This window comes from Suncus etruscus, chromosome 18 (genome assembly GCF_024139225.1).
Source record: "Suncus etruscus isolate mSunEtr1 chromosome 18, mSunEtr1.pri.cur, whole genome shotgun sequence".
Classification (NCBI taxonomy): Eukaryota; Metazoa; Chordata; class Mammalia; order Eulipotyphla; family Soricidae; genus Suncus; species Suncus etruscus.
In genome coordinates, this window is record NC_064865.1 from 26,324,749 (window position 1) to 26,347,143 (window position 22,395).

The 22,395-nt window shown below is 39.9% G+C and overlaps 1 protein-coding gene across 1 annotated transcript; it reads right to left on the reverse strand.

Moving 5' to 3' along the window:
* Window positions 1–1,438: 1,438 nt before the first annotated feature.
* Window positions 1,439–21,975, reverse strand: IYD (iodotyrosine deiodinase). Its single transcript, XM_049765420.1, has 5 exons — window positions 21,719–21,975; window positions 11,936–12,127; window positions 8,030–8,189; window positions 3,744–3,900; window positions 1,439–1,721 (listed from the first exon to the last, which is right to left on the reverse strand). The coding sequence occupies exons 1-5, from the start codon at window positions 21,894–21,896 to the stop codon at window positions 1,539–1,541; spliced, it is 870 nt and encodes a 289-aa protein (XP_049621377.1). The 5' UTR covers window positions 21,897–21,975; the 3' UTR covers window positions 1,439–1,538.
* Between the last annotated feature and the right edge of the window lie 420 nt (window positions 21,976–22,395).

Consider the following 22,395-nt stretch of genomic DNA (forward strand, 5'->3'; position numbering starts at 1 on the left):
CCTCCACTAGTGTATACTTTTATCTGAATTTTCATCTAGTACTTACCAGTAGGATGGAGAGTGCTGTGGGAAACAAAGAGTTGTTGTTAATCCATCCCCCAACTAGAAAGCTGATTCTAGCTCTTCTCTGGTTTGTACCTTGGCTCCTTTGTCCAGTCTTGACAAATCAAGGCTGTTGTTCTGGGAGGGCGGCCAACCCCTTACAATCCTTTGGTTGAGGGCCCTGACTTGTGTGAAAACTTAGGCCTTCTCTTTTCTTTCATGCAACTCTACACTGGGTTACTTAACTTAGACCTCCCATTGTTGAGCAGACTACCTCTGCACCCAGAACCCAGGAGGTGAGGCTCTCATCAACATCTCCGCCCTCCACAGCAGGGTGGGCTAAAACACCAGCCAAGAACTCCCTGGTCTCAGATAATTTTTCATATAAGAAATGAAAGTTTATAAATATAACATTAATATCTTTGAACTGTGAGGCCCCAGTGTGTTTATTATTCCAATATTTGGAACTCATAGAATCTTTTTGCTATTGAAAACATTGGGAAAGTACAGTGAGGTTTCCCTTCAATCCCACATAAGCTATCAAAAGCCACCGCATAATTAAAAGAAGGTACAATAAAGAGCACAAGACAAATACCTATCACAATACAGATTCCTATAAAAAAAAATAGGAATGAAATGCCAGAAACCCTGTATTTCAAGGTGAAGACAAAGGAGAATCAGGATGAAAGAAAAATGAATCCATAAGTAAATGTTTTGACATTTTAAGAGACTCTTGGAAACTTCCAGAGATGAGGAAATAAACTCCTGTAATACCTAATCATATTCTAAATTTAATTTCTGATATGAATTTATCACCAGCTCTCACTCATCCTTGTCACTAAAGTCTCGTGTTGCAGTATGTGCAAGTATTGTTAATACCTCTCCCTCGGCAATATAAAGAACCTTACTTGACTCAGAAATTACTAAAATTTAGCAATGAACTTCTGATGCCAACCAGCTCTACCACACTAGTAGTAGCAGTACTGCCCCCTTCATACAGAACAGACATTGTTCATTTCTGTGTGTGAGACTAGAGTTATTTTGATGGCCACTATTCAAAATCAGAGGGCAGAAGACCATCTGCTAGGTTTCCATTGAAATTCATGACTCATCATCATTCATGACTACTTGGAAATATATTTTATGATGATTTGTTCCTCTGTGTGAATAAAAGAGAAAAATAAGACTGTACAAAGCCAGCCATGTTATCAGTAACATTTTAATCCATTTCCAAAGTGGATGAGACCCAAAAAGAATTTAACTGTTTTCCTTATAGTCTATATCTTCTTCCAGTCACACTATTGCAAACGAGATTGCTCGCACTTGGTGCTTGGTGGAAAGCTTTGTACTTGCACACACACACACACACACACACACACACACACACACACACACACACAGCAGCTAGCCTTGTGGAGTCACCCACAAAAGAGCAACCAGAAGACCCCAGAGCAAGAGAAAAGGGGCAAGGTATGTGCCTTGTTGCATCTTCCTTCCTATACGGTCACCATGATCTGGTCCAGAGGCTTCCGCTGGAGGTCTGGCACCGTGGCATCTTTGCTGGGATACCCCACAGGGAGCAGCATCAGCAATTTTTCATTGTGTGGACGGCCCAGGAGCACCCTCAGACGGGGCCCACAGTTAAGAGGAGTGGTTGTGACAGTTACAAGCCCTGCATTCTGAAACAGGAGAGAAGAAACATATTGGATAGTCGCAAAGTAAGGACACAGCTTTGAATCCATCCCAGGGACATTCTTGTCCTTCTCTTGTTATTTGTTTTAAGGACACACCCTGATCGCAGGGACTACACCTGTCCTCACCCAGGAATCACTCTTGGTGGTATTCTGGGGACAATATGGGATGCTGAGGACTATATCTGGATTGACCACATACCAGGCAAGAGCCCTCCCTGCTGTACTATCACTCAGGACCCTCTAGTCTTCTTTTAAGATCTGCTTGTCCCATCCTTTCCCAGAAGATGGGCAGCAAGGACAACTCATATCTTGAATCTGCCCTATTCAATAAGCCCTCCACTACAACCCTTCTTTGAATCAAAGGTCAGAACCCTCTTAAAAACAATACAATATTATATTGTATTGAGGCTTAAGATGCTTATTTGTGGAAAGAAGTTTGGACCTTAACTATAGCAAGTCATGTGCCTGCTTTGCACATGACTGACTTGGGTTCCATCCTGGGTCCCACATATAGTCCCCTGAACACCAACCACTAGGAGTACTCCCTGAGTAGAGCTTCTGGAGTAAACCTTAAGCACTGCTGGGTGTGGCTTTAGGATAAAATAAATGAAAACACACACACACACACACACACACACACACACCAAGATACAAAAAGTTCCTAGATTATATCCTGCATGGGAGAGGTGCATTGTCTAGCCTGCTTGAAAATACCTGTGACAAATAATAAATGATCGTAATGCCATGGATACATTGGACGTAGTAAAAATACTCAATCAACTGCTTTCCAAATTATAATTCTCTAATAAAAATCTCTGCAGCTTTAAGACAGTAACAGGTCCCATTCGTCTCCCTCAACTGCTTTTCTGGTCAGTGAGTTTCCTTAAACCTGAGCATTAAGTGCTGAATGGAGCCAGACACTTCTATATGACCACTTATTTTTGATCCAGTCACTTCTCAATCTGTCCAGCTGGGGGTTCTTTTCTCTGTCACAAATCCTTAACCACACAGAATTCGTTCAATAAGACGCTAGAGGGCAGCAAACTCAACAGGAAGAAGAGGGATGGTGTGCTGTAAGCATCTTTTAGGTCTGAACTTCATTTGGGAGCCCAAAGACGGATGGTTCTGAGATTTTTCCTCATCCGTATTCAAGATCAGCACTGAACTAGGATGCTGCTCCTTGAACATACACATTTCCAAGTAATCTTGGAATCTCCTTTAACACACATGTCCTCCTTTTTGTGTAAAAACTTAGAAAACAATATTATTTTCTAAATTTGGGAGCCCTTAATGTTTTTCTTTGAGATAGTGAAGAGCACATAATGTTTTGGGGACCTTATTACTCCCTGAAAAGGTTTTTATTCGAACTTGTTCTTTGATTTTTCTGTTATTTGTATCTGTTTACTTGAACCCCCAACTTTGTCCCAACCATGAATACATTCCAGGGTATTATATCTCACAGCAGGAGCTCTTTGAGTTGCTAAGTGATGGGGTGGAATGGTGTGAGAGGTAGACCCCAGCCTTGCTCTGTTTCATGCTTTGCATTATTACTCTTGCTACTAGGTAGAAGGAATTTTTTAAAACAAATGAGATCTTTCTGTGTAACAGGACAGTGTAAACTCAGCTCTGCAAAGGACACTGTGCTCCAGTGTCTCACCTTTCAGATTCTTAATCATGTGAAAGAGGAAGCACAGCTGGAAGCAGGGCTGTGTAATTGCCCAAAGCCCTGGAGCACCTTGTCCATGCAGAAGAAAGCGAACTCAGAGGCTTCACTTCTGCTCCTGAAATGATGCTGAGTGTTATTTTGAAGGTGACTGCCCACTTGTTGAGTGCCCACGCCAACCCTTTCTGGGTTCCAGACAGTTTTTACAGCAGTCACTTTACTTACGACTTCACCTTTCCTAGTTTCCATGCATACCCACGATGCGGGAGAGAGTTGTAGTTTGCAAATAAGGACTGATCCCACACACCACTGCTCCCTTTGAAGCTGAGAGGGAGGATCAGTACCTGCAGGGCAGCTAGGAGCATCCCACAGGAGATGGACACGCTGATCTCATTGTAATAGTGGACCTTCTTCTTCCCATTTGCAGCCAACCCATGCACTTGTTTAAAAATGAGAATCAAAACTGGAGCTGTATCCAAGTACTCTTTGATCCAATTGGTCCTGAAGGGGAGAAAAGAATATTACAGATTGTTGATTATTTAAGGAAATTAGTCAATGTGCCTTTAAGGGGTGATGACACCCCCCCCATGCTGGGACATGGCCCCCTGCAACTGTCATCTACTCCCAAAGTATAAAATGGAGAATCTGGCAGTTATATGGTGGGGGAGAGAGGGTGAGGTGGGGTGACAGGGGAAGGGAGAAAAAAGATTGAAGCAGAGCCTGCTGGCCTGGGCCTGGACCCAAGATAAAACATTGGCATGATGCTGCCTGCTCTGCCTCTATCCCTCATTCACTGTTCCTCTCTCGAACTCAGACCTGCAGGCCTCCCCACCCACCAGCCCTCTCTAGCGGGTAAATTACCTCTCTCTCTCTCTCTCTCTCTCTCTCTCTCTCTCTCTCTCTCTCTCTCTCTCTCTCTCTCTCTCTCTCTCTCTCTCTCTCTCTCTCTCAGAAACCCTCTAGCAGTTGACTTTAGTCTGGAAAAAAAAGATTCTCTCTATGTCTATCTATCTCTCTCTCCCTTGTCCCCCCTCCCCCCGGATTGCTACATCAGAGCATATTTGTTCTTAAGAATTTCTAAGGGTCAGAGAGATAGCATGGAGGTAGGGCATTTGCCTTGCATGCAGAAGGACGGTGGTTCAAATCCCAACATTCCATGTGGTCCCTCGAGCCTGCCAGGAGCGATTTCTGAATGTAGAGCCAGGAGTAACCCCTGAGTGCTGCCGGGTATAACCACCCCCCACCCCTCCCAAAAAAAGAATTTCTATTCTCTGTAACCATCTTTGTTTACTTACTCTGAAAATAAAAAAAACCTATCTTAAAAAAAAATAAATGCAGTATTTTGCCATCCTGTTTATCTTTTTCTTCCCAAGACTTCTCAATGCAATGTGTGAAGAAGGGCAGAGGGGCTTAGGGCAGAAGGGCTTAGTAGGGCAAAACATACATATATATATATATATATATATATATAAAATACAAAATTATTTCTCTGATCTAGAGAGCAATATGCCAGTTTTAGCTACATAAAATCTGAGTCAGTTGTTAGAAAACAGAGGATATAGCAGTGGCACAGTAGGTAAGGTGTTTGCTTTGTTTGCAGTCAACATAGGTTTGATTCCCCAGCATCCCATGTGGTCCCCAGAGTTTACCAAGAGTGATTCGTGAGTACAGAGCCAGGAGTAACCCCCAAGCACCACCGGGTGTGGCAGCAAGGCAGGAACTCGGGGGTGGGGGGGAGGGGGGAGAGGAGGAGGAGGAGGAGAAGAAGGAGGAGGAGGAGAAGAAGAAAAGAAGAAGAGGAAGAGGAAGAAGAAGAAAAGAGAAAGGAGCCCGGAGAGATAGCACAGCGGCGTTTGCCTTGCAAGCAGCAGATCAGGACCAAAGGTGGTTGGTTGGAATCCCCGTCTCCCATATGATCCCCCGTGCCTGCCAGGAGCTATTTCTGAGCAGACAGCCAGGAGTAACCCCTGAGCACTGCCGGGTGTGACACAAAAACCAAAAACCAAAAACCAAAAAAAAAAAAAAAAGTGCTTCAATAATTTTGGCGCGGGACCATGGGGGTGGTGAGGTGAGGTGAGGTGAGGTGAGGTGAGGTGAGGTGAGGTGAGGTGAGGCGAGGTGAGGTGAGGTGAGGTGAGGTGAGATGAGATGAGGGAAAAGTAAAGACAGGGCATGGCTCGAGAATACTGAGCAAGCATTTCCAGAAGCCTGGGGTGTGGATAACCTAAGAGGTTATGAGCAAAGTGGGTAGTCTTGGACTATTTTGGATCCAGAACAGAGTGGAGTGGTCCTAACATCTGCACAGAAGCATTTCATCATTAGGTCTATTTCAGAAAGTGGCATATTTTTGCAGGCAAAGGACTTGTCAAAACCCTGGAGAACGTGGGGAGCTATAGAGGCTAGAGGAGAGGAATCAAAGAATCAACATGGTGAGGATGGGGAGATGATAGTGGCTGTTTGGCCAAGATTACAGAGGGGAAATGTTAGTCCAGTCATGGAAAAATGGATGGGGACTTTGTAGGAATGAGGGAGAATCCTTGTGAACAATAAAGGTAAAGTTTAAATTTCTGTCTTCCACCTAAGAGCAAAACTTTATTTCATTACCTTCTTTCTTGCACAGATATTCAAGGAATAGACATATATAATGTATGCTTACAAAGGGAAAAATACCATGCATCAATTCCAAAAACAATTTCAATGAAATCTGTGGCAAAATACAACTAAGGCTCTTAAAGTAGTAAAAGTAAAGAGATAGTAGACAGTGGCAATGCTCTATGTGGATATTTTTCTTAGAATATGTCATCATTAAGTAAAAGATGATTGTTCATTTGTAGCCAACTTATATTTCACAGTTCTTAAACACACTAACCTCACTTGTGTACTTTTATGCCTTCTTTTTACATTCTTCTTTTAGGTGACTTTAAAGCTGTTTTATTGTGCTCAAGAAACTTGCTCATGTTACTTGTCCATCCTTTCTCCATAGAGAATTGGAGAGCATTCATGCTCTAAAAGATGAACTTGCCATATTATGAAAACTAACATCTCAAAACTAATTTTTCTCCTGGGTAACATCTTCTATTGCATACAAACTTCATACTATTATGGCAAGGGGAAAATCAGTTCTCACAAAGTGCATAGAATAATTGTTGGAAAATAGTTACATGGATGTGTTAGTTAACTGGTAATATTATTCTTGTTAGTAGTATGTTATCAGTGATATGAGATATTTTTAATATATATATATATACAGAATAAACATTAGGCAATTTACCTTGTTTGAAGGCAGGTTTATTACTTTTTGTTAAACCATGGTGATACACAACAGTTACTCTCCTGTCATGATATTTGGGAGTTGTTCTAGGAAGTTCTCAGGGGAACATGCAGTATTGGGATTAAACCCAGAGTTACTATATGTAAAGCATGCTTTCCAGTCTTTTAAGCTATCTTCCTAACTCAGCTTGCTAATTTTTTTAACAATTTCTGGGGCCGGAGAGATAGCATGGAGGTAAGGTATTTGCCTTTCATGCAGAAGGTCATCAGTTCGAATTCGGCTTCCCATATGGTCCCCTGTGCCTGCCAGGAGCAATTTCTGAGCATGGAGCCAGGAGTTTTCCCTGAGTACTGTCAGGTGTGACCCAAAAACCACAGAAAAAAAAAAAAGCAAAACAATTTCTGTATTTACTTTACCAAGGCATACACTGATGTAATAGTTTGATTATATTCTAACTTACAAATGTTCATTATTACATCATATTAGAGCAGTTCTGCCTTCATAGGAGGACTCAGGACAGCAATAAGAAAAGAAAATCTAGAGGGTCAGACAGCTAACAACATGGATAGGACACTTATCTTTCCTGTGGTTAATTTAGGTTGATTCCTGTACCAAATGTGGTCCCCTGTACTCCACCAGGACTGTTCTGGATTAATCAGTGAGTGACTAAACATTATTTTGGCTATCTCTGCAAGGGAGGATTTGGATGAGAAAATCTCCAGACTGAGTAAAGAAGGCGAGTCTCCTTAGTGTTGGTGGCCTCACCTAATCTACTAAAAGCTCGAAGAGAACAAAAAGGTGGAATCAGAGAAAATTTTCCTTCTCTATCTAAAAGGGGTTAACCTGAAATATCATCTTACTCCTGCCATGAGTCTCAAAGTAGGACTACCACTTTGTTAACAGGTCTCTTGCTTCTCTGGACCTCAGAGCTGGGCTGGAATGAGTCTCTGTGATCTGCATCTCTAGCTTGAGAACCACACAACTCAGGACTTATCAGCCTTCTTCAAAAAAAATTACAATAAATCTGTACATTTCTCGCCTCTATCTTTTTTCTATTATTTTCTACAGAACCCAGACTCATATTTAGTGAGAGTGAAAAAGGCCCCAAATTTTGCAAAACCAGAGTTAAGATTTGAATCCAGCTCTGCTTCCAGCAGCATCCTTAACTACACCTCAGTATACATGGTTCTTGAAAGATAATTGTTGAGGCCTGACTTCAATCCAGTATTTCTCTCTCTATGAATTGTAACAAACTACCTGACACTATAAACCAGGAAACTGGAGCCTTAGTGATTTCATTTTGGGAAATCCATCTCTTCACTCCCCTTCCCAACATCCCTTCCTTAACAACTTCAATACCTCAGTTTCTTCAGGTCTTTCACCCATCGTTGTCCCATCCTTTTCATGTAGTTTATTTCTTCTTCCTCCTCAATGATCTCACGAATCTTATGCTTCATGTCTGGGTCCTTCACAACCACAAATGTCCAGGGCTCTGTATGAGCCCCACTTGGGGCTGTACCTGTTATCCATTAAATTAAAATCAGAAATTAAAAATATAGGAAAATGTGAGAAAAGTAACTAAAATAGCAATACATGGAATAACAACTTAGATTTGCTCAAAATGGAATTAGATCATGTGGTAGACAAAATTCTTGACTATAAACTTTGCTAACCAATCTCATTTTATTCAGCTTTATTCTAGACATTTCTAGACCAACCAACTGAGACCAAGGTTATGATAATGCATCACTGCTTCACTAAATATGTATGGTATTTTCCGGCGTATAAGACAACTTTTGAAACAAAAAAAGTCAACCGAAAATCGGGGGTCCTCTTATACGCGAGTATATCTTGAAAAATATTTCAATATGCCGCTAAACAAAACTTGTCTGAATATTGCCACAAAAAGAAATTTTCCAACTCGATCCTGCACCAATCACTGCAAGGCTGCTCGGATGCCTCTCTAACTCAGCCAATCCAAGCAGGCTTTTGATGCATGCGAATTAGACAATGTTCTGGACCCGAATCTACACTGTAAAAAGCCCGCTCAGATTAGCCAGAGTCAGAGAGGACGTCTATTACAGTATAACCTTTGAACCTTTGCTTGTTGTGATTGGCTCACTGTGGTACATACAGTTGCAGCACAGGAACACTCTGTCTAATACAGCGAATATAGGCCTAAACCTATGTTTTAACTGCAAAATTAGAGTGTCATCTTATACACCCAGTCATCTTATATGACTGTGACTAATCACAAAGGAAATTCAGAGGAAAAGTTTAGAGTGAATTCTCCTAAGTGTAAGTTTTTTTTACATTCTTGAAAAAATTAAAGGATGAAATCTTGAAACTTAATGGAACTCCTAAGATTTGTTCTGTCAAGTGGTTTTGTGTCACTGCCCGCAAAGGTATGTCTCCATTTATTAAGGAAGCATGCACCAGATGTGGCTTTGGCTTTCCTGGTGCAGTGCCTAATTTTCCTCCCAAGAAATATCTGCCAGAAGGCCAGTTTGGAGAACTCAATCATTGCCCCTTGTGTGGATCACTGGCTATATTTCTGTCATACTTCTTACATGGTAGTGACTTAACATTTTCCCTTTAATTCGTTTCTGCTATACTACAGAAATTTCACCTTAGCTATCCTGCAGTCATTAAAGGAATTTCAGTACCAAAGAAAACTACTAGAAGTTCCCTGCTGGCTTAGTATATTTGCAACTCAAAGTCTAGCCAGCTACCTCTCTTTCTGTCAGCCTTTTTACTTCCAAAGGCCAAATCAAAACATAGCATCTTCAAGACAATGGTCATCTCTCCCTGCCTTTGAGCACATACAGCAGAATGATTTCTGCCTCAGGGACTTTCCCTGTCACTTTGAATACCTGCTTACAAACAGATTTGGTCAGTGTAGAATTAGGCTATTTTACTAGGTATAATTCTGTACCCCTTTCTTTAGTGTTATTCTCTCTATTACCAGATCATAGGAAGTGGGTCTTAGCCCCTAGCTAAAATACTATTTTCCTCAGGTTAAGAATATTTGTTATCAGGAGTAAACCAGGATTCCTGCTATCCCTTAATTTACATCAGTAATGAACCTAGGGCCAGGAACTTCTTTGATATGTAAGAATTTAGTCTTCCTTTTATCCTAACTCCTAACTGAAACCTATTCTATTCTAAGGTTACAAACCACCTAAAGCTATGTGTATTTGTTCTAAAACCAAACAATGTACATTGCATTCCTTCCATGTTATGACTGCCTCTTTTTCCCTTTATATACTCTCTTGCCTGAAGATTAGATTTGTTGCATTCTTGCCAGAAATGTGTTGACCCCACACATACTGCATGTGGTATCATTATTTTATATTTCATATTTCATATTCATCCGCCTCATGTTTCCGCTTACTCCCAGTAAGGATTTACAGACCCCACTAAGGTCTTGCTTGGAGAAGCAACATGTCCACAGCAGTTTTGAAAACATTAAAGGCAGCTACAATACTTATTATTTAGTTAGTGTCTGTGGCAAAGCATTGTGGACTTGACCTCTATGAAGACGCACAGGAATTCCTGGTACTCAGCACCCATCATAGCTTATCTTCCTGTTTTCACTGGCTCCTGCAGTGCTTGGCCCTTACCTGAATCAGTCCCAGTGCTTTGGGACAAAGGTCTATAGTATAATAAGACTCCAGAGAACTAGAATAAAATTTCGTCTATGGCTTAGCAAGCTTATGGTTGAGAGTCATTCTTCAGTCGTCAGTGGCCCACTCTCCCTAGCAGTAAATCACAGTGATCCACTGGTAAGGGAAGCAACTTTTCTTTCTCTGTAGTGAATAAGCTAATGGCATAAATTCTGCATAGGACAAGGGGTGGTAGGTCTGCCAATTTTTCAGGGTTCTTGCTTACTGTGTACCACTCCCCCTGGTGGATTGCTCTGATTGGATTGTGTAAAAGCTAAACATGAAGCCCAGATTTCTGATCATAATTCCAGTTCACTTTGTACCCTTGTGAGGCTCTTTTTAGTTATGTCACTAAACACAATTTTTCCTAATGTCTGAAGTTATGCTAGATTAACCTGAATGTCATATGTATGGACTAATATATAAAGATATACATAAAAAATTGAGTTGCTATTAAATAACTCAATCTTTAGTGCCTTTTTTTTATTTTGTTTCTTTTTTTGGGGTGCCACACCCAGTGATGCTCAGGGGTTACTCCTAGCTATGCATTCAGAAATAGGACCATATGGAATGCCAAGAGATCAAACCACAGTGAGGCAGACGTCTTACCACTTGCACCACCGCTCCAGCCTTGAGTGCCTTTGTTTTCTTAATTGTAGTGAAATGCTCTCTTCTTTCTTTTTTAACTTGGACAAAAATCCACAATAATAACTTTTGCAATAGAGTTAAATATTTTAGGAATATGGTTGCATTAAGAGAGACTCAAATAGAAGACTTTCTTCCAAGTGTTGTCACCACTTTCTCTGTGATTCTCATCGTCGTCATTGATATTGTTTTTATTGTATTGATAATACAGTATTTTTTTTGGTTTTTGGGTCACACCCGACAGTGCTCAGGGGTTGTTCCTGACAGGCACGGGGGACCATATGGGATGCCAGGATTTGAACCAATGACCTTCTGCATGAAAGGCAAATGCCTTACCTCCATGCTATCTCTACAGCCTGATAACACAATATTTGATGTTGAAAGTAATTTGCCTTATTTAGATTTACTTGGAAAATTCACTTGTATAAATAAATTTATTGGTTCATCAGTGTTATGTTTATATACATGTAATTAAAAATTTTTCCAAAAGAAAAATGAATAAATTTGAATAAGTGTGTGGGGGTTAGAAGAAAAATATTTTCCAATAATAATCATAACTTCAGAAATTTTAGTATTTTTTAAAAATATTTTAAAATAGAAGTTCATAATATTGAAGAATCTCAGAAGCTTATAACTACTGCCACATCTTTTCAAAAGAAATTGAAGAGTTGAAGGTTAAAGAGATAGTCAAGGATTAAGAAACTTGCCTGCACACAACTGACCTTGGTACCCAGAGTACTATCAGGAGTGATCCCTGTGCACAGAATTAGAAGTCAGCCCTGAGTATACAGTAGCCACAATCCCAACTTAAAAAGCTGAAAGTATAAATTAATGTTTCTAGGCCAACATGTGGATAAGACTTCTAAATAAATGAACCACTGTAGACTCCAGTCATTAAGCCAGACCTTAAACATTGTTTCAGTATCACCACACCGTTCTGTACTCAGGTACAAACCTGCTGCTTTGATGACATTATCAATGACAGCCATTGGAATTTGATCATCACTGATGAATCTGACAGACCGTCTCTTGTTGAGGAGCTCATAAAAGTCCTGGGATCTCTTGATCATTTCCTTCTCAGGATATCTAGTGTGGGAGAATGGGATGTGCTCCACATTTTCTTCTGACTCTTGCCATTCATCAGCATCTGCAACAAGGACAAGGAAGACAGTCACTCGGCATGAGGTCAGGAGGACAAGAAGGGATGCTGAAAGGAGATAAAATGATAAAGGGATGCTATATCAACAGCTGGGTCTAAACTACAGGGCCCAAAGGGAAGGGGGTAAAAAAGAAGAAAGTGCCTAGATTAAGGATCGGAACAATTGTACAGCAGGTAGAGCTCTTGCCTTGAATGTAGCTGACCTGGGTTTTATTTCCACCATCCTTATGAACCCCAGAGCTGCCAAGAATGTTTTCTGAGCTCAAAGCCAGGAATTAGCCCTGAGCACTACCAGATATAGCCTCAAAACAAAACAAAACAAAAGGTAGGTTGAGGTTAGAGGAGGAAACTGGCAATATTGGTGAAGGGATTGGTGTTGGAACAGTGTATGCTTAAAAATCAGTCATCAATAACTTTGTAACTCATAATAATTCAATTTATAAAAAAAAAAAGAGCAAGGAAGACAGTGGATTAACCATCAACTGGTTCCTATGGAGAAAGAGAAAACATTCTGAAAAATGGTGTGTCATGAGTTCAAAGCATCAACAATAAGTGATGGGAATAAACCTTTAGAATCCTGACATCTACTCTTGACAATTCTTTAAATTCAAGACTAATATATATGAAAAAAGAAAAAAAATAATTATCTACATAAATATTAGAATTCAAATTTGTATTCATGGTGAGCTAGTTTATTTAAACATTCTCTCATCAGTTTAAAAGATCAAACACTCAAATCCTTCCAAGGAGAATTTTTAAAAAGTGTCTTTAAAGGGGCCGTAGAGATAGCATGGAGGTAAGGCATTTGTTTGCCTTGCATGCAAAAGGACAGTGGTTCAAATCCCAGCATCCCATATGGCCCCCTGAGCCTGTCAGGAATGGTTTCTGAGTGTAGAGCCAGGAGTAACCCCTGAGCGCTGCCGGGTGTGACCCAAAAACCAAAGAAAATTATCTTTAAAAATTATTAAATGGCTGACAACATAATAAGCAATTCCTAGATAAACCTGGAGGTAAATTGTGCATTCAAAAAAGTAAGCAAGTTGAAAAGCCACATTATCCTGTATAGGTATATTAATACCTACACATATGACCTTTAACTTTCTTATCTCAGGCATCAAGAGGACATATTTCAAAGGCCTGGCCCCATACAAAGAGGAAGGCTAATAAGTTAACAACTGGTATCTGCATCCTTAGAAAGACTTTAGATTATAAAGATGTCAGCCTCTAGGAATTAAAGACTATTGTTTGATCCTATCTCTAAAACTATATTTGGAATAAGGTAGTCCTTTCTGAAAGTGCTTCTATTGTCCAGAAGAAGCAAATGCCAATATACTGATAATTTTAAGTTTATTTAAAGTAATTTATCAAACATAACTAAAGACACAAAAGGAGAAACCAAGCATCCTGCACAAGAAACAGAACGACTTGTTTATAAAAAAAAAAAAAAAAATTGGGGCCGGGCGGTGGCGCTAAAGGTAAGGTGCCTGCCTTGGACGGACTGCGGTTCGATCCCCCGGTGTCCCATATGGTCCCCCAAGCCAGGAGCAACTTCTGAGCGCATAGCCAGGAGTAACCCCTGAGCGTTACCGGGTGTGGCCCAAAAACCAAAAAAAAAAAAAAAAATTGCCCAAAGACTCCAAATACAAAACGACAAGTCTCAAAAGATGAAGCAACAATGAATATTATTATAAAAAATTACAATATATAGAAACTCAAAAAGTGACAAAAGAAGATACAAAAATTAGGGCCAGGAAGTTCAACAGGTAGAGCACTGGTCTTGCCTGTGCCTGATCCAGGTTTGATCCCTGGCACCACTATGATATCCAGAGCACTACCAAGAATAATTACTGAGCGCAGAGCCAGAACTAAATCTTGGGCACCAACATGGCCCCAAAACCAAAAAAAAAAAAAAAAAAACCCAAAAAAAACAACTCTAACTTTGGAACTAAAAAAAAAAACTAACTTAACTGGGTTTTGGGGTGTTTTTTTTTTTTTTTTTTGGAGGGGGGACACAGCCAGCGGAGCTCAGGGTTTACTCCTGGCAGGTTCAGGGGGACTTTATAGGATGCTAGGAATCAAATCCAGGTCCATCCTGGGTGGGCCACGTGCAAGGCAAATGCACTACCACTGTGTTATCTCTCCAGCCCCAAGCTTAGCAGTTTAATAGAATTGGTTAGGCACATCTAGACAAAGAATTAATGAACTTGAGGCTAAGCCAGAAGAAAAATAGTTTTAATGAAGCCAGGAAATACCGAAAGATAGAAAACGTAGTATGAATAACCTGGTAATAACAGTGTTTAAAATTAAAAAAATATTAAAATGGGAAAAAAACGTGGGCCCTTCAAACATAATGCACCAAATTCAGTATAGTCTGGATACCAGTAAGTAAACTTAAGTAAATAAGCTCATCACTGCTTAAAAAAAAAAAAAGATATAGGGGCTGGAGTGATAATATAGCAGTTAGGACATTTGCCTTGCACTTGGCCAACCTGGGTTCAATCCCCAGCATCCCATATGGTCCCCAGAGCCAACCAGGAGTAATTTCTGAGCACAGAGCTAGAAGTAACCCCCAAGCACCACTGGGTGTGACCCCTCAAAAAAACAGATATAAGACATAAAGATGACCAAAATAATTAAAACAGAGTGGGGTTGGAGAGATAGCACAGTGGTAGGGCATTGCCATGCATGCTGCCAACCCAGGACAGACACCAGTTTGATAAACGGCATCCCATATGGTTCCCGAGCCTGCTAGGAGCAATTTCTGAATGCGAAGCCAGGAGTAACTCCTGAGCACCACCGGATGTGATCCAAAACCAAAACAAAACAAAACAAAGTAGAACAGAGCAAGAATATATATTATATCTAATATATGTATAATATATAAAATATATATTATATAAGTATATATAATCTATAACATAAAATAACAAAAAATTAGAACAGAGCCATAATCTTTAATTATATATAATATATACATATATCAGAATAGTCAGAACCAAAGAAGAGAAAGATGTGGCAAGGGCAATAATTAAAGAGAAATAAACCTTAGTTTCCTTTTAGTACATGGGGAAAATATCAACATTACAAATTCAAAAGGCCAGGAAATTTCTGACATCCTTACAACAACAAGTATGATTGCACTGGATCTAAATGGACTAAGCTTGTGGTCTTATCTGGTGGCAATAAGGGGACACCAGGACCATAACTGACAGTGCCTAGGAAACCATGCAGTGGTCTTGTGGCCCTTGTGGTGTTGGAAATACTGCATGCAAAAAGTTCTACTATTGACAGTGTTATAAGTTGTAAATCATGGTGTTAAAATAAAATATATAAAATAGCATTTATCAATAAAGCATTTTCCAATATGTTTAAGACATATATAAAATAGGAGGCCTGAGAGATAGTACAGCAGGTAGGAACTTTGCCTAGCACATGGCCAATGTAAGTTTGACCCTTGGCATCCATATGGTCCCTGAAAACCCCCAGAAGTGATTCTTGAGTACAGAGCCAGGAGTGATCCCTGAAAACCACTGGGTGTGGCTCAACCCCCCTAAAAAGATAAAATATAAGAATATAGAAAAGTTTTAAGCAACCGGTTAGAAAAATCATACCATGTATTGCTAACTATATTATAGTAAATAAAAGAAAACGTTAAGATAAAAGTATTATTGATGAAAATATAGTGATTTTGTCATAATAAATTTTAGTTAAATAATTTGGTAAAACAGAATTTCACATATATATGTGTGTGTGTGTGTGTGTGTGTGTGTGTGTGTGTGTGTGTGTGTGTGTGTGTGTGTGTGTGAAAATCAACTATGAAGGACTCTGTAGATCACAATTGTTTTAATAAAATTAAATTTAAAAAAAGAAGAAGATCTAGGCCTGTCCCTAAAGATCTGGCAAACAGAATTCAGGGAAAGGGTTTTGCCTCCTGGAGCCACACTTTCCTCTAAGGTGTATGAGGAGGGGATAAAATAGGCAGGAAGGGATGCTCAGGAAAAAAAGGGACTTCATAGAGGTAGGGAACTTCCTATCTAGCCCCAGCAATCTGTGTCTATTAAGATCCAGGTGCTAAGTCAAAAGAAAGTGTCATGATGGGATAATGGCCACAGATACCTGTCAACATTCCTGCCACCATTTATTTCTCAAGTGAAGCCAGGAAACATCAGTGACAACCTGGAACTTTACTAGTGTGTCAATAAGGTATAGTCTGACAATCAGTGCAGCCAGTGACAAATTAGCATTAGAACCTCCAGAAGTGTTGGGAACATAATTTTTAATTGTCAAGGCATGCAGCATGCATTTCTCTATTTATTAGAGAAGCACGCACCAGACGTGGCTTTTGGCTTTCCTGGTGCAGTGCCTAATTTTCCTCCCAAGAAATATTCTGCCAGAAGGCCCGTTGGAGAAGTCAATCATTGACCCTTGCGTGGATTACTGGCTATATTTCTGACATGGCTGTGACATATTTCTCTTTTCCTTTTATTCGACTTTTTTCTCCTTTTCTACTACAGAAATTCGTCCTTAGCCTTTCTGCACTCACAAAGAAATTTCGGTACCAAAGAAAGCCCACCAAAAGCTCCCCCTCTGGCTAGTTTATTTGTGACTCTTACTTCAAATATAACCTGGCACCAGAAGCTTGTTTTTCTGAGTCTAGTTCCATATGGTAAACAATTATTTACGTCCCCCCAAAAATCCATTTTCCAGCCACTGCAAATACATTTCTTCCAAAATCTGTCTCTCTCCTGTTTCTTGAAAAACCTGTTTTTTGCTTACCCAAAAACATCTTGAGCTCATGTTTCCACTTACTTCTAGCAGGGCTCTTTCTCACCTACATTGGGTAGTTATTTGATATGTTGATTCTAGGGTCTGGTACCATTGTGTTTTCCCTCCTAACGATTCTCTGCCCTTTGTTTTCCCTGAAGACACCTTGCATACCAGGGTTTGTGCTTAAAATGTCATAGGCTGAACAGTAAAATTTGTCTCTCGTCTCTTGGACATGGGTCCCCATACAATGCATTTTGTGTGGTCTCATTTATTTCATATTTCATATATGTCTGCTTTGTGTACCCGCTCTCTTCCAGTGAGGATTTTCTGACCCCACTAAGGTTTTGCTTAGGGACACAAGACGCCTGCAGCAATTAATTCTGAAGGCCCACCCAGTATGTGTACAAATTTGAAAAAATGCTCCACATCACTAATCATCAGGGAGATGCAAATCAAAACAACTATGAGGTACCATCTCATACCACAGAGATTGGCTCACATCACAAAGAATAAGAACAAGCAGTGCTGTTGGGGATGTGGAGAGATAGGAACTCTTATTCATTCCTGGTGGGAATGCTGTCTAGTCCAACCTTTATAGAAAGCAATATGGCGATTCCTCCAAAAACTGGAAATTGAACTCCCCTACAATCCAGCTATACCACTTTTAGGGATATACCCTAGGAACACAAAAATACAATACAAAAACCCCTTCCTCACACCTATATTCATTGCAGCACTATTTACAATAGCCAGACTCTGGAAACAACCAAGATGCCCTTCAACAGATGAATGGCTAAAGAAACTGTGGTACATATATACAATGGAATATTACGCAGCCGTCAGGAGAGATGAAGTCATGAAATTTTCCTATACATGGATGTACATGGAATCTATTATGCTGAGTGAAATAAGTCAGAGGGAGAGAGATAGACACATAATAGTCTCACTCATCTATGGGTTTTAAGAAAAATAAGAGATTTTTTCAATAATCCTCAGAGACAGAGGAGGGCTGGAAGGTCTATCTCATGATATGAAGCTCTCCACAAAGAGTGGTGAGTGCAGTTAGAGAAATAACTACACTGAGAACTATCATAACAATGTGAATGAATGAGGGAAGTGGAAAGCCTGTCTAAAGTACAGGTGGGTGTGGGGTGGGGAGGAGGGAGATTTGGGACATTGGTGGTGGGAATGTTGCACTGGTGAGGGGGTGTTCTTTACATGACTGAAACTCAACTACAATTATATTTGTAATCAAAATGTTTAAATAAAGATATAAAAAAGAGAAGCACAGCCACTGCTGTTAAAACGTAATTAATGGTTTTATCTTTCCTTTACCACTAGATTCCCTCTCCACAAGAACCCTCATATATTATTGTGTTTGTTTTTAGTTAGAAGTTTTATCCTTATGATTGCCTAATCCCTTTATGTTAATTGTTTATTCCAAACTATATCTTAGATTGAATCAAAGAGAATTTGAATTTGCCAGGAAAAAAAGCTAATATAGAATTCATTTATTTTAAGTTGCAATTACATTTGAGATTTTTTTATTGTAGAGCATGTGATTGTATGTATCTTGTGATAATGTTTAAATTTCAGTGTGATATTTCACTTAGTGATTGTTTAATTCTTAGTCTGGGGAGGTATCATATAATTATGTATTAATGTGGTATGTGTTAATTTATGTGTTAAAAAACAAAGAACAATCTTCATAAGGGCTAAAGGAGAGAGACACCCTCATACAGAAAATATATTCTGATAGTGGGAAAGGGAGTAACTGGGGTGCAAAATCCTCCCTTGGGTGCAAAATTCTCCCACTGCCAAGATAGTTTATTTGCTTTGACAGTCTACCTCTCTTGCTGCAGCCTAGAGGGGCTGTTTCACTAGCAAATAGGTGGAAAGTGGGAGGTACAGATGTTAAGAATTACCTTAACATCTAATTGAAGCTCCAAGATCTTTCAGTGTGTGCCCCTTCCTCTGACAAGGGACCCCCAGGGATCCTATGTTGACTTTCCCTCTCATAGGGACTAATGAAGGGACCATTCTAAACTTTTCATCAAGGATAGATTCACTCTGCTCAAGTCCTTTCCTTTTCTAGACTTTGTCTCTTCAAAAGGTACATGACTTCTGTCTTGTCAGATTAGGCCTTACAGGACCCCCTTGAAAATCAGTCTACTAAATTAGACAGAAATGTTACAAGATAGATATGCCAAGGATGATGCAATGAAATGATGGAACAGAATGTGACACTTCTGATAGCAATGATCTCTCATAGGTTGAGTTCCTTCTTGTAAACACAATTTTGTCTTTTGAGAAGTACTTTGGCAGTGATATGCATGTCAAGTAGCTGTCTCTGTGGGTGGAAAAAAGGTGGAGCTACAATTTAAGGCAGATAAGTGAAAAAAAAAAGCCCTCTTAACATTGAAAGGACTGTATATTTATTGCACTACTTCCCATTTTTAACATTGAGATTGCATATTTTTACAATAGTATTAAAGTCATGATTTTATAGTTGCAGAGTGCTACATTCAATAATCCTCAACCCATGTTTCAAAATCCCTCCATCATGATACCTTGATCCTTTTCCCTATGCCATCACTCTCAGTTTTCAGTTCTATTGATCATGTCTCAAGATTTATTTCCATTGGGGATTTTCTAATCTCTTTCGTTTTATACTCTGAAAATCAACAAGGTCATGTGTTCTTTAACTTTTACTTTCTGGCTCATTTCACTCAGCCTCATACCCCAAAAGGACTCAATAGAGATGAGAACATTTTCTCTATAATTTTTCCTGTTTCCATGAGCTTTCATGAATCAGGGGCTAGATTATTTTCATGCAGGGTTTTTGGTTTAGGGGTGCAATCTGAGTTTTTTCTTTTATATCAGCATTTCTCTTCTTCAGACTTCTATTACAGAGACCAGAGATAATCACTAGGACACTCAATATGTTTGCTCTGAGAAGGAAACCTGTCTCTGACATCTCATCAGCCCAATCTTCTCCCTTTGCCCTTACCCACACTGATTTCCTGATCTATTAGTATGAATTAGGAATTCTTTGTAAATAAGAGATAGAGTAGGTTAAATTGCTATCCATATTTTTCTCAACTCAAACTAGACTAGTTTACAATACTTATTTTACTATCTGTCCCTTATTTCTAATTTTCAAAATCATTTCCACTAGGTCATCAAAACTATCTCCATGTCCCTTCTGTAATGGAGTTTCTCTTCTACAAGCATATGCCCTTGGGAATCTGTACCCTAGCAGAAATCCTTTCTCAGGATTCCACACACCCAGTAGTGAGGGGGTCCATACTTGTGTGGCAGAGAGCCTTGTGTTTAAAGTTTTGGTTTTCACCATCCACTGGTGGTATAACCTCAGCAGACATCACTAAGTCAACAATGAAGACTCCAAAGGGAGACTATGAATTGTCAATTCAGGGTGGATTTACTGGGCCTAGCTGAGGACCACAGACACTGAAGGTTCAATTCTTTATTGGATTTGAAGAACATGGAATGAAGAGTGAGAGGATTTTCTGTTCCTGTATCATAAACCTTCTTCCTTCTTCTTGTCTCCCTAATGCTTGGATCTTCATATTCATGGTCTTTCCTCCGTGTGCACTCCCTTCATCTGGTTTTTTAAGAGATTTTTACCCTTATTGAGATTCCTGTCTCTTCTTTCTGTGCAGTTACCTTTTGGAAAGTCAGACCTGAAAACCAACTATATAATGGGACACATATAGGGGCATGCACTTATGACATAAACATGCACACATACAAAGGATTAGAAACTCCCCACTGACCATGGGGTCATGGGAGATCAGAGCATCACAAGCACTAAAAATAATCATAAGGTCTTTTACAAATTGAAACCAACCTACAAGCCCACTCCAGATCACACTCTTATAATTCAAGACTCTTTCAAAATCCTCCCCTGATTCCCTTATGCCCATTCTTTCTCAGGTAAGCAAGAATCTAATTCAGTTTCTTCTGGCCAATATTGTCTGTCCTTATTCCTCGGGTATTTAATCCCTGCCCTCATGCTTACCTTACTTTTTCTAAAATGCCTGTTATCTTTGTAATTCACACAGTCCTGGGCCTCTAGACTGACATTACCCTTGTAATGGTGCCCTTTTGCCTTCTGGGATTTCTTGTAATAAATTCATCCAGTGTTTCTCTTGCTACTATTGTGCCTGTTCACTGTCTTCTTTGCTGAAGTTAATTGTCAGCTTTAAATGCACTTGTGTACTCTTGAGGACACTTATGCCTCTAACCTGGTAATAAATAGCTGGACAGATGCCATCATTTATTTCCAAGTTCTTAATTAAGGGCTGAAGATACAGCTCAATGGGCTGGAGCATATGCTTTGCACTCAGATCCAATCTCTGGCATCATAGGTTTTCTCAGAATCCACCAAGAGTAACCTTCAGGAACAAAACTGAGAATAGCCCCTGAGCAGGGTCAGGTATGGACCCAAGCCAGAACAAAGTTCTTGATCAAAAACTGACCACTCACCCCCCTCACACTTCCAGTGTAAAACGTGTTCTTTCTGAAACATATTAACAGCTAGAAGAAGATTGGAGATAGGACCAGTGTTTTACAGAACACCTAGGAATAAGGAAGTTTGGTACTCATAACAAATTGATTCCTAGAGAAATAATCTACCTCTCTCACATACCCATTTGCCTGTAGAATAGAGGTTGGTGATAAAACTCACCTGGATATGATTTTTCCCCTCACAGTAGTGCCAACAAGTCACACTCACTCATTATAGAAACACTCCGTGTTGACATTCAGCTTCATTGTCAGTGTCTTTACCTTCTTCCGCTTGGTGGAGATCAGTGCTGTCTTTCAAGTCTTCATCCACCCAGGGGCGAGCCTCAGTCCTGGCTCTAGATTCCTCTTTCATCTTCTCTTTGCTTCCATTAGCATTTTTAAAGATCCACACAATCAAAATGCAGACCACAGCTACCAAAACTGGAGTCAGGAAAAACATGGTCGTGAAATAGGAGGGAAGGGGACAAGACACTGGGATTTAAACAGGCAGAAATGAGAAGGGCTGAGAGGCGGAGCGAGGGAACAGGTTGCCCAGAAAGGGACAGAGTAAACTCCAGCTCTCCAGGACTTTGGAAGGGGCAAAGGCCACAGCATGTGCTCTTGGGGTGTGGTGTATTGTGGGTTTTGGCAATGCACAGCTGTATCACTTTTTAAACCGTGTGTTCAATCAATATATTTTTAGACAATAATTGCCAGGATCTCAGTCAACACTTAAATGCACTCGAGATTGCTAGCAATCTCCTCCTTTGTAATTTTTCTCTGAGAAAACTTAAACCTTCCTGAAGTCAGGAGAATTTAGTTTCAAAAGAATTCATGTCTAGGAACCAGGTGAGCTGAAGAAGAACTTCCAGAAAAAATGCTTGATATACTTCATTTGTAGAACATGTTTGTTTTGATTCCTTCCTTCCATTTTTTTCTTCCCTCTTTCCTGGTTGTGG

Excerpts from the sequence above, each read along its gene's own strand:
- IYD (XM_049765420.1), bottom strand. The coding sequence starts at position 21,896 with ATGTTTTTCCTGACTCCAGTTTTGGTAGCTGTGGTCTGCATTTTGATT. Across the intron at positions 12,128-21,718 it reads TCTCCACCAAGCGGAAGAAG|ATGCTGATGAATGGCAAGAG; the intron begins GTAAAGACACTG and ends TCCTTGTTGCAG. Across the intron at positions 3,901-8,029 it reads AAAGACCTGAAGAAACTGAG|GACCAATTGGATCAAAGAGT; the intron begins GTATTGAAGTTG and ends TCTCCCCTTCAG.